At 43.3% G+C, this 12,649-nt stretch overlaps 1 protein-coding gene across 1 annotated transcript in view; it reads left to right on the forward strand.

The window, feature by feature from the left end:
- The window catches only part of LOC118495621 (myosin light chain kinase, smooth muscle-like), a 25,010-nt gene extending 16,162 nt beyond the window's left edge, over positions 1–8,848 (forward strand). The window contains exons 8-10 of the mRNA XM_036004452.1: positions 2,713–2,910; positions 8,107–8,314; positions 8,800–8,848. Of these exons, the coding sequence (XP_035860345.1) occupies positions 2,713–2,910; positions 8,107–8,314; positions 8,800–8,848 (455 nt within the window). The remainder of the gene's footprint in view (positions 1–2,712; positions 2,911–8,106; positions 8,315–8,799) is intronic.
- Positions 8,849–12,649: the final 3,801 nt, after the last annotated feature.

Raw genomic sequence — 12,649 nt, forward strand, 5'->3', positions numbered from 1 at the left:
GATTGCACTGCACATGCGCAGTAGCTCAGATGTAGATCATGTCAGCTAGCTACCTCCATAGACAGTAAAAGAAAGGCTGTTTTTACAACTTTGGTCAGTTACAAGGCAGGATTAGCTGGGAGACTTCTAAATGAGGGCGCACATGTAAGTAGTTCTTTTGTAGATTATGGTGAACTTGTGTGTGTTGTAGCAGTGCTTTGCTATTGAGAACGAGGTAGCATGCTAGCGTTAGCATGCTAACGCTACGAGCTAATGGTTGCGGTTAGCCTGCTCGTTTTGGCTTGTGACATCACAAGCCGTGCCGATTTTGAACAGCTCACCCAGAGACTGAAGGCAGGACACATTCAGAAACCGTATCTCACTCTAAACAGCATGGATGGATTTTTTTCAAAGTTTGTATGTGTGTGGAAGCACCAGAGACACAACATAACACCCCAAATCCCAGAAAAAGTGATTTTTTCATAATATGGGCACTTTAAATACATCACATTACTTATTCACATACTACAATTCATGCATTCATCATCTTCTAATAGGAGTAAAGGCAGGCCCCTCTGGTTTATGCTGCCTTTGTCTACAGGCAGTATGGTCTGCTGACCTCCTTGTAATCACCCACTTCCTAACAAACTTAGTTGGGTTCCACAACTCTAGTGGTGGACCCACTAACTAAACGCCTGGCTCTCAGCTGAGCTAACAGCTGATTGGTTCAGAATTGACTCAACATGATGATGTTTTCTATAAACTTTTAGTTAGTTAGTTAGTTAGTTTTGCTATTTGTCTGATTTAAAGGCTTATTCTGTACAGAACACATGTTGTGTGGCTGATAGTGATGTTTAGAAGTCAGTGAGACGAAATCCGTTCAGATTACAGATCATCTACAGTCTGTTGTGTATTAACATCAGCACCAGATTGCAAGTAGAACATTTTGACAGCTACTCTGTCTTTATAAAACAGCTGGAGACTGTGTAGCCTACAAGCTGATATATGGGTCTGATAAAAAAAATTTTAAATCGGAATCAGACCTAACTGTACGTCCACACCGCCGCCAACTTGAGCTGCAAAGAAGCTCTGGCCGCCCGGTCAAGGACACTTGTCAGAAAGTCCAGGGAAGCTGTTTGAGGCTTTGGCCGCTCTGACGTAGCAGCATTCTATGTTCATCATGGAAAAAGATCAAGCAGCCGCTGCACGGCCAATACACTGACACTAGAAACCTTTTATAAATTACATATATAATGACAGAATGTGTATTGGTTGTTGGTCGCAGCGGTGTCTGTTAGCAGTTAGCTCGCTCGTTAGCCGCTGAACCGCAGCAGCATGCAGGCAGAGCGAGCAGCCGCCAACTGTTGATCCGTGCAGGACTTCACCGTGAGCGGACTGTTTAGAGACCATGTGACCGGCAGGTAACGTTAACTGGTCCCTATACGCTATCTATATCTATATTCTGATTGGTTGCCGCTGAACCGCGTCATAGCTCGTTACCATAAAGTTGACCTACTTTCAACTTTCTGATTGACGCTCTGGTCGCTCAAAACGCTCAAAACGCCCAAAACGCGACGCCGACAGATTTGCCGCTCCTTGCAGCTGAGAGAAGCAGCTTCCATTGAAAATGAATGACTTACGGTATCTTTAGAAGCTCAAGTCGGCCGCGGTGTGTACGTACAGTAACAGGATGTGAGTGTTTCTGTGACTACCTGTTCAGTGTGAAAGCTGCTGCAAACGACTTGACAGTGGCTTTTTGTCACCGTCCCCCCGGCTGCTGCCGCCTGCTCTCATCCACTTTACAGGCGAGGCGCAGTTCATCTCGAACGAGCCTATTATGACTGTTAATTCCATGTAGCCATGGTGTCTCTATGTAGTCTTGTTAATTAGTCTCATATGCCATGTATTTGCCAGGAGATGAAAAATAATTCAAGTGGAATAACAATATTTGGTGCTTAAGGAGACGGAGCTGAGTTCCGGCCCAATTTAACCTCTGGACACACACACACACACACACACACACACGTTCAAATCGTACGCTGGACGCTTTATAAGTCTTTCTACATGGGTTTAGTTAATGCTCGGGCTATAATAAGACCACGTCTGCTATGTAATCGCTGACAACCGGGACAATTTCATAGTGGTTGTTGTAAACGGGGACATTTTAGAGTCCCGACAGGCTTTTGTCGGGACTCGGGACACGCAACTCAAAATCAGGACTGTCCCGATCAAACTGCGACGTCTGGTCACCCTATTATAAACAGAAGGATACTCCGCTAGCTGCTAGGCTAATGTGCAATGGTAAACACTGCAGCTGTAACGTTAATGTGTCTACCTCAGCTGGTAACGGAGAAATGTCTTTGACGTTCCTACCGTAAGACACGGTAGGAAAGGCAAAGACAGATACAGTATTAGGGGACCACTAAGGCCTATATAAAAGCATCCAAAAAGCAGCATATCATAGGACCTTTAAGATCTAATTATATATGTGGATAAATATTAGATAAAGTGGTAATACTATTTACATTTCACAACCTTTAACCCTCCTGTTGTTGACCCGTTTACAAAAACTTTCTATATCAGAGCTATGACAAAAGAACCTTGAAAAAAGTGACAAAAAATGGATTTTATTCGTCGTCGAGAAAAGTGTAGAAAAAGAACATCAAAATAGCGAAAATTTCCTGGACAGGTAAATGATTGCAGGTGTGTTAATAAAGGTGCTGTGGTCCTCAGGTGTCCCCCCTCCTGAGGTGGTCTGGCTCCATGACGGTCTGGAGGTGACCGAGTCTGAGGACTTCCACCTCCTGAGGGAGGAGAACCGCTGCACGCTGATGATCCAGGAGGTTTTCCCCGAAGACAACGGGACCTACAGCTGCCGGGCCTGGAACCAGAACGGAGAGGCCCAGACCCAGGCCAGGCTCACTGTGGAAGGTAACACACACACACACACACACACACACACACACACACACACACACACACACACACACACACACACACAGAGAGACACACACACACACACACACACACACAGAGACACACACACACACACACACACACACACACACACACACACACACAGACACACACAGAGAGAGAGAGACACACACACACACACACACACACACAGACACACACAGACACACACACACACACACACACACAGACACACACACACAGAGACACACGGAGAGAGATACACACACACACACACACACACACACACGCACACACACACACACACACATACACACATACACACAGAGACACACACACAGATACACACACATACAGAGAGACACACAGAGACACACACACACACACACACACACACACACACACACACACACATACACATACACACACACACACACACAGATACAGATACAACTGCAGAGGCAGGAGACCCATCGACAGAACTTGAGCCTCCTCCTCCTCCTCTGGTATGTGGTAAGTATTTGGGATTTCCAGTGAGTTATTTCAATGTTATGTTATGATAAAAAAGCCACAGTTTGCAAGCTCTGCTGTGTGCGTGTACCATATTCTTCCACTGGCAGCACCACTAACAGGGCAGTTAATCTGTGTGGTACATGTTCAAATAGTTTGTTAAGACCGGTGTTTCCTTTAGGATTGTATTTTAGCAGTGGGGTCAGGTCCGAACACCCCACCCGGAAACGGATCTGACACTTTGCTGGCACCCGGAAACGGATCTGACACTTCGCTGCAACACAAACTAATGTATTCACCTCTATTCACACACACAATGAGGCATATTTTCAGTTGTGATTGAACTGTATTTTTTGAGTTACTATATAGGCCAACTTTGATCTTGACATATAGGCTAAGCATTCTGTAGCAAATAAGAAGAAACCCAGTATTAGTTACATTATCTTAATGCAGTGTAACTACTTCAGCATGTAAGTAATGCAGCTAAAATACAAACGTGGGTGTAGAGGCTAAACCCGAGCTTTAAGCCCCTGAGGTGCTCTTGTACGGGTAGAGTAATTGATGCACTTTTTACTTTTTTGATCAATGAAAGTCCAAGTCATATTTGCAGTTAACACCATTGGTTCAATTTATTTCCATGAGATATTCGTTGGGTTTCCAGACAAATTACTGCTTGTGTATGCTTGTGTGGTGTTGGTGTGCGTGTGTGTCCGTGTGGACACACAGTTTTTTTGTGATTGTTTTGGGCAAAAATCCTCGATTATGCGGCACGTTTTCTTAAAAAATGCGATGGAATATGTGGGATATTTATCTTGCAAAAATTGCGGTTTCGTCATGGCGTCATGATGTTTACGTCGCGTAATTACGTCACTTCATAACGTTCCCATGGCAACAGGGGAAAATGGCTGCTCTTGTGTGAAGTAAACGCAACATTTTTCAACTTTCTGCTAAGATATATGTGTGACTTTTTTGCAACAAAATGCGGGGATTATGAAATCATGCAAGCCCCGCATATTTTGCGCGGAAATCGGCAATTTATGCAGCGAAAGTGCAACGTATTTGAAAAAATGCGGCCCCCGCATAAATATGCAGATTTCGGCTGATTATGCATTGAATTATGCGATCGCATTATCGCGGACTGGTATGTGCTTCCCGGTTGCACCTGAGGAACCAAAGATTGGTTCCTATTTATACCAAGAGCACTAATTGGCTCTTACAGTGGGCGATCACTATTATATCGAATCAACAGCCACGTGCAATTTAGCTCGCAGGTGACGAATACAAACAACGAAAATCGCCAGTTAACTTCAGTTAAATTTGCAAGACCAGGCTTAAATGAACTGACAACATAAGTTATACGACTTATAGTTCTCAAGGACGTACACACACAATCTCAACTGGCTTATCATCCGGACAGCGTCTCTTTTTCCTTTCTCCCTTTTTCTGCCGAGTGATGCGTGTGTGCCCGCTTGCGGTGTGAAGCACGTGTCCGCGAAATTCTCCGACATGCCCTCTAACAATGCAGCCCTGTTTCTGATACCGTGGGGGGCGGAAATGTTGTCATGGGGGGGGGCCGCCACGTTCAAATCAACATAGAGGAAATGCTGTTAAGACACTTAATTGTTGAGAGAAGACTATGGATAGGGTTGGGCATTGAGAATTGATTCCTACTTGGAATCGTTTCAAAAATTACGATTCCAGTGGAATCGTTTGGAGGATTTGGTTTCAAATCTGATCATGGGTTCGAAATTTAACATGCGCAAGTTTTGGTTTCCGTAGCGGCCAGGCACTTGTTGTGTTGCAGCCTTGGAGCTCAGTAAGCAGCGCTCTAGTGTGGATTTATTTTACGTTGAAAAAGCATGGTAAAACTGCAAATCCACCATTTAATCAAAATAAAACGTTCCTGTTATTTGTGAAATAATGCTAAAATTTTTAGCCCGTAAATTATGACTTCAAGTCATGACTCACAACTTGGTAGCGTTCCAGGCAAAGTCACGACAAACCCTTCTAGCTAGCATTAGCGTTAGCTAGCGGCTACCTACCGCTGTCGTTAGCTCGCGCTAGCTGATAGTAGCAATTTCTAGTCGGCGACATATTTTGGGCTTAATTTAATAAACATAACCTGTACTAGTACACAATCGTATGTGTATTGTTTTGATTAGAATGTGCAGAATTACTTTACGTTGCCTATTTATATCTATTTATTTCTATTTCTCACCGTTAATCACCGGCATCTGTACAGCATCAACAGGGGTCGACATTGTTGTTTATGTGTGTGTGACGTCAAAAACTGTAACTGGGAGTACAACGCTCTGGTACGAGTTCATGGGGAGTAAGTTACGGGTTTGACGGCCGTTCCAGGGCACTTTCACGGGGAGAAAGTGGTGAAAATATGAGTTACGGCTTGCCTGGAACGCAGCAGATGCATGTGACCCGTTCCAACTCCACCCATCAAAGAATCGGAATCGAGAATCGAAAAGAACCGCAATCTAACGGAAGAATCGGGATTGGAACCAGAATCGTTAAAATCCAAACAATGCCCAACCCTAACTATGGACATGGCTGTTTGTTTTGTTGTGAACTTGAATGTCATCTCCTGTGAAGAAGACTGCAGTTACAAAAGAGAAACTAGATGGCATCTTATCGACATAAGTTATTGTTACATTATGTTGTTAACCAGTCCCTCCAGAAAAACCTGATTATGCCATCCCATAATTCAATGCATAATCAGCCAAAGTCTGCATATTTATGCGGGGGCTGCATTTTTTGAAATACGCCGCACTTTCGCCGCATAAATTGCTGATTTCCGCGCAAAATATACAGGGCTTGCATGATTTCATAGTCTCCGCATTTTTGTTGCAAAAAAGTCACATATATCTTAGCAGAAAGTTGAAAAATGTTGTGTTTACTTCACACAAGAGCAGCCATTTTCCCCTGTTGCCATGGGAATGTTATGAAGTGACGTAATTACGCGACGTGAACGTCATCGAAAAGCTGCAAACCCCGCGATGAAGCCACGATGAAACCGCAGTTTTTGCAAGTTCCCACAATTTTTACAAGTTCCCGCAATTTTTACAAGTTCCCGCAATTTTTACAAGTTCCCGCAATTTTTGAATCTCATCATTTCATCGCATAAAATTGCATAAATATCCCGCATATTCCATCGCATTTTAAGAAAACGTGCCGCATAATCAAGGATTTTTGCCGCAACAATCACAAAAAAACTCCACATTTTTCTCCACAAGGACTGGTTAATAAATGTTTTAAATTTGACTGTGTAGTGTGGTACGTTGCGAACAAAGGTCAGATATATTGCATAAAAGTGTAGTCTAAAAATGGCATAGCAACATGTGCTTTAAAAAAACGAAAAATGTAAAATCGAGAATCGAGAATCGAATCGTGAGCTAAAGGCCGTTACACACCGACCAGACGGCCGGCCGTCGGCAGTAAAGCCAGTGTGACTGATCAGTCTCCCCGAGTTGGTCCAAAAAGTTCCTCAGAACACACCGAAGAGATGAGACGTAATACGTCTCCATAACAGCAGGCGGCGCTAATCTAGATTGTCGCCCAAAAATGAAAACCGGCAGCTGATTGGACGAATGCATCACGTGGGTCTTTTTTCTCCGGAAATTCACAGCCAGACTGTCATGGCGGCTTGTTCAGAATATGATCTCATATTGTACTAAAATAGTTCACCGAAACGTGTTTCTGAAAACATTTTAAGAGAGAAATAGGCCGTGCAGTTGCTGAATCTGTCTTCATTTCAGATCAACAAAGGTCAGTTTAAAAGATTTTCATCAGATTTTGAGAGACTCTAGTCACGCTCATCCCACTCGTCATTTCCGGGCTAGCACTCCACCAATCAGATGGGTCATTGAGTCCAACTGCTGCCAGATTTAACAAGTCAGGCCGGCCAAAATGAAGGCCGACGGCCCCTCTGACGGACGACGGCATGGAACACACCGAACAGACTCGAGTCACCGACCTCGCCAGACTGTCAGACGGCCGATTATCGGCTCAGTGTGTCAGTGCCTTTAGAATCGAAAATGTTATCGAATCGAGGATTTGGAGAATCGGTTACAGCATTCTCGCTCAACACTGGACACATTTCAGATATCACCTACACGTGTTTACCATTTAAAGTGCCCATATTATGAAAAAAAAATCACTTTTCCTGGGATTTGGGGAGTTATTTTGTGTTTCTGGTGCTTCATACAAACTTTGATAAAAACCATCCATGCTGTTTAGAGTGAGATACGGTTTCTGAATGTGTCCTGCCTTCAGTCTCCGGGTGAGCTGGTCAAAATCTGCACGGCTTTCTACGTCACTAGCCGAGACGAGGGGGCTAGGGGGCTAACCGTTAGCATGCTAGCTCGTTCTGAATGGTCTTACCTAGCTACTGAGCATGTGACCTTACCTAGCTACTGAGCATGTGCGACTGCCAACAAAGATGTTCCAGCAGTGAGAGGTCTCACTCTGTAGCTAAAACAGAGACCTGAACACAGGGTGAAAAGAGGAGCTGCAGCAATGTGCAGTACAACTAAAATATGGTGTTTTTGATAATTAAACCATGTAAACCTATTCTGGTACAACCTCAAAATACAATTATGAACCTGAAAATGAGCATAATATGGCCACTTTAAGACATACCTCAGAGCTAGGTGTCTGTTTGTGTTTCAGAGCCCCAGGACGGCGTGCAGCCCTGGTTCATCACCAAACCCAGAGCCGTGAGCGCCGTGGTGGGTCAGCACGTGCTCCTGTCCTGCGCCGTGGCCGGGGACCCGTTCCCTCAGCACGCCTGGACCCGCGGCGAGCCGAGCCGACCTCTGACCTCCGGGGGAGATTACGAGCTGCTGCAGAAAGACGACGTGGTCTCGCTGCTGATCAGGTCAAACATCAGGGTAGCCGTGGTTACTAGAGCTGCTCCCGTGGTTACTAGAGCTGCACCCGTGGTTACTAGAGCTGCACCCGTGGTTACTAGAGCTGCACCATGTGTGCACCATCTTGATAACGATATTACTAATGTTGCATCAGTCCAACAAAGTGCTGCTGCGAGGGACTGAACACGGAGAGATATATTTTGTGATTTTTTTCAGCATTTTTCGCTCAATAAACCTAATTTATGAGTTAAAAAGGCAGAAAAAGTGGCCGGGTTGTTTCAGTGGGCAGAGCAGGCGCACATATACTGAGAGGTTGACGCCTCGACGCAGAGGTCTAGGGTTAGAGTCTGACCTGTGATGATTTCCTGCATGTCTTCCCCCCTCTCCCCTTTCTCACCGAGCTGTCCTGTCAAAATAAAAGCGGAAAAGCCCAAAAAAATATCTTAAAAAAATTAAGATTCACACTTTAAATAATCTTCTTGTTCATCATCAGGAGAGTTAGGAGGCATCACGCTGGAGACTACCAGATCACCCTGAGGTGAAGAACACACACACACACACACACACACACACACACACACACACACACACACAGACACATAGACACACACACACACACACACACACACAGAGACACACACACACACACACACACACAGAGACACACACACACACACACACACACACAGAGACACATAGACACACACACATAGACACACACACACACACACACACACACAGAGACACACACACATACACACACACAGACACACACACACACACACACAGACACACACACACACACACACACACACACACACACACACACACACACACACAAAACACACAGACACATAAACACACACACACAGAGACACACACACACACAGAGACACACACACACACAGACACATAAACACACACACACACACAGAGACACACACACACAGAGACACACACACACACACACACACACAGACATTATGTGTTTCTGAGTTGTAGTCAACATGTGTTGATGAAACTACAAATGCTAGCAGATGTGTGTGGTCAGCAGCAACGAAAAATAATCCAGTGATGTAGGATTACACACCACCCTCCCCCATCCATAATCTATCCATCCATCCATAATCCATCCATCCACAATCTATCCATCCACCTCTTTACATCCTGGTTACATCCTGGTCATCCCAGAGGTCTCCGTCCTTCAGTTCATTCCTATCAGGGCTTCTCTAGTCAGTCCAGCCTAAACATTCTATTGGTCACTATTACTATGAGAAGGGAAGGCCTGCTACGATGTGTGTGTGTGTGTGTGTGTGTGTGTGTGTGTGTGTGTGCGCGTGTGCAGGCGTTCGTGTGTGTGTGTGTCTGTGTGTATTTGTATGGCGTTATATATGTGTCACATTCCTGAGCGAGTAATTGTATATTTTGAGCACAGAGAACTATATTTTGCAGCACATTACATTACATTTTGAACAGAAATTTACACTCGCAAAAAATAATTCAGTTTGAGTAAACAAAAACCTATTTCGTGCACAATAAATGTCTTTGCATGTCTTTCTCTGCTGGCAGGTAGACGCTGCTGTGCTCCGGTCATGTCTCCCTCGCTCTCAACCTCTTCTCTCTGCACGCTTAACCCTAGACACGCTCGCTCAGATTTTCACAGCATTACAAGTGTGCCACAAAACCAACCAATTGCAGAATCAAAAGGTCAATTCTGATTGGCTGTTCGTCTCCAATTAGATCGCAAGTAGCACGAAACACATCTACGGGGAAACAGTCTTTGACACAACACCTGCAGTGATTCCCCAATAAAGGGGTATCTCTGCTGTAGCCAGGGGGTACTTTGAGAGATTGTGGAGCTGCTTACCGTATTTTCCGGACTATAAGTCGCTCCGGAGTATAAGTCGCATCAGTCAAAAAATGCGTCATGAAGAGGAAAAAAACATATATAAGTCGCACTGGACTATAAGTCGCATTTATTTAGAAATTTATTTCACAAAATCCAAGACCATGTTTCTTCTTTGTTTCCTTCATTGCAGTAAGACTCACCTTTTCGCCAGTCCCTCACAAATTTCTCACTCACTCCAAACTTTCTTTCTGCTGCTCAATTACCGTTTTCGGCTGCGTATTTTACTACCTGCAGTCACCTGCAGTTTCTTTTCTTTCTCAGTTGTCTTTAGGAGCAGCATATAGTTGTCACTAGGGATGGGTGATACCACACTTGTGGTAGTTTTTCTTGCATTTTCACCGATACCGATACCGTTAATTTCTTATTGGCAATTTTTGTCAGTAAAAATATTATTACATTTAAGACAAATCACAAGACAAATACAGACCATTTATACAAAATGTACTATGGTCAATACATAATAAAATTAAAATTAAAATAAATAACATTAATATGAATGAAATAAATTAAATATGAACAAAAACATACACATTTTCAGGCCCTTGTCTGTGTCGCTGTCGGCTGTGTTGCACGTTGATGCTCATTCGCTCGTCTCCTGTCACATGACACGGGCCAGCTCAATACGCCGCCAGGTACAGGGGTGTCTTTACATAGTAAAGTGAAAGTGATGCATACACCCCCAATTATTATTTTTTAATTTATATCAATATTTTTTGAAGGAAATCAATGCCAAATGAGTAGCGTGAGTATATCGATCTATCGATACCACAGGATCGATACGCCCATTCCTAGTTGTCACAAGCCTAGAGCGCCTCTCGCAGCTGTAGACGGTAATGTTTTCAGCATGAAATAACATTTAAAAACATGTTAAATTATATATATTTTGATATATAAGTCGCACCTGACTATAAGTCGCAGGACCAGCCAAACTATGAAAAAAAGTGCGACTTACAGTCCGGAAAATACGGTAACTAATCAAAATAATAATTGAATTATGATTGATTTAAAACAATCAACACATATGTTTAAACATATAGCGAAGTAATCAATGGTAGAAATAAACAGCTCAAAGTGGCCTACTGACAGTTGAAATAAATTAGCTAAAAGTAATGGATGACTGTTGAAACATTAACCATACTTCAAGTAAAAGGCCTAGCTAGCTAGTAGAATTTCTGACCAAACCAACCTAAATGTTTACATTTCAATTGCATGAAAATGTAAGAATATTCACTTTCATATGATAAATAGTGTGAATACATTGGGAGTTGATAGGGCGGGGTATGTGAGTTTATATGACAGGGCTGTGGGGGAACCTCAGACCAGAAGGGTTGAAGAACACTGATCTACAGTATTTTGTATTATTGACCGACCGGTATATTACAGATATGCCTGAATAGTTGTGTTAATCACAATACCGTTGTTTGAATTACATATCTCCGTGTGTGACTAACGTCATCCTTCCCAAGCAACATTAGCCCAGCATGGATAAAGTCCAGCTATGCATCCAACGTATTCATCCGAACACACCTAAAACGTCACAATCCAGCCACTTCTAAGAAGTTTGTAATACTGGTTACATAGTTATCGTGTTTTATTAACCTTAATTCTGTTTGCCAAGGCTATATTTTATTGGCTTGCAAAGTAGCTATCTGTTGCTAACGCTAACGTTAGCTAGCTAATTTATGTCAAAAAGCAGAAGCTAACTAATGTTACTGCCAAGATATGGTTTCATTGTAAGACAGTGTAAACATGACAATACTTGATGAGTCTTACAACACCTCTCTGGTCTCCAGTGAAACCATATCTTGGCAGTAGTTAGCTAACGTTTGTGCTTTTTGAGGTAAATTTGCGTTAGCAACGGATAGCTCCTTCGCAAGCTAATATAGCAGCAGAACTTAATAAAACACGGTAATGTAACCAAAGTATTAAAAACTACTTAGCTACATGTGGCTATACTGTGACAGGTCTACTGCTATTTAGTCTGGCATTGCGAGACCTAGCTAACTTAGCTAGTTACAGTGCTGCGAGGCCTGTTCAGAGGACATGGCGGCTGCAGTGTGTGAGCTAGCTAGATTGCTTGTGAAGGATGAGTCAAACTAACGTTAAATACACAAGGAGATATAAGTCCAACAAAACAACGGCATTATAGTACACACAAATATTAAGACATTTCTGTGATATAAGTCAATGATACAAAATACTGACCGAAATATGTACTATAATGCTAATAACTAGCTTTTTGTTTCCTGCTACTTGCAATCACAGTCAGTATATATATGGACCAGCAGGTCCCGTGTCTCTGGACGGAGACCAGTGAAGTCTCTTTCCCGGTGCTGGCTGAGCGTTACTGAGCAGCCTCCAACTGAGCTTGAAGACGTAGATGTGACGTGAGCAACCTGTCTGAAAGTTGGAAGTCTTCTGGTAGCTGTGCCAA

The sequence above is a fragment of the Sander lucioperca genome, chromosome 8, assembly GCF_008315115.2.
Source record: "Sander lucioperca isolate FBNREF2018 chromosome 8, SLUC_FBN_1.2, whole genome shotgun sequence".
In the NCBI taxonomy this organism is placed as follows: Eukaryota; Metazoa; Chordata; class Actinopteri; order Perciformes; family Percidae; genus Sander; species Sander lucioperca.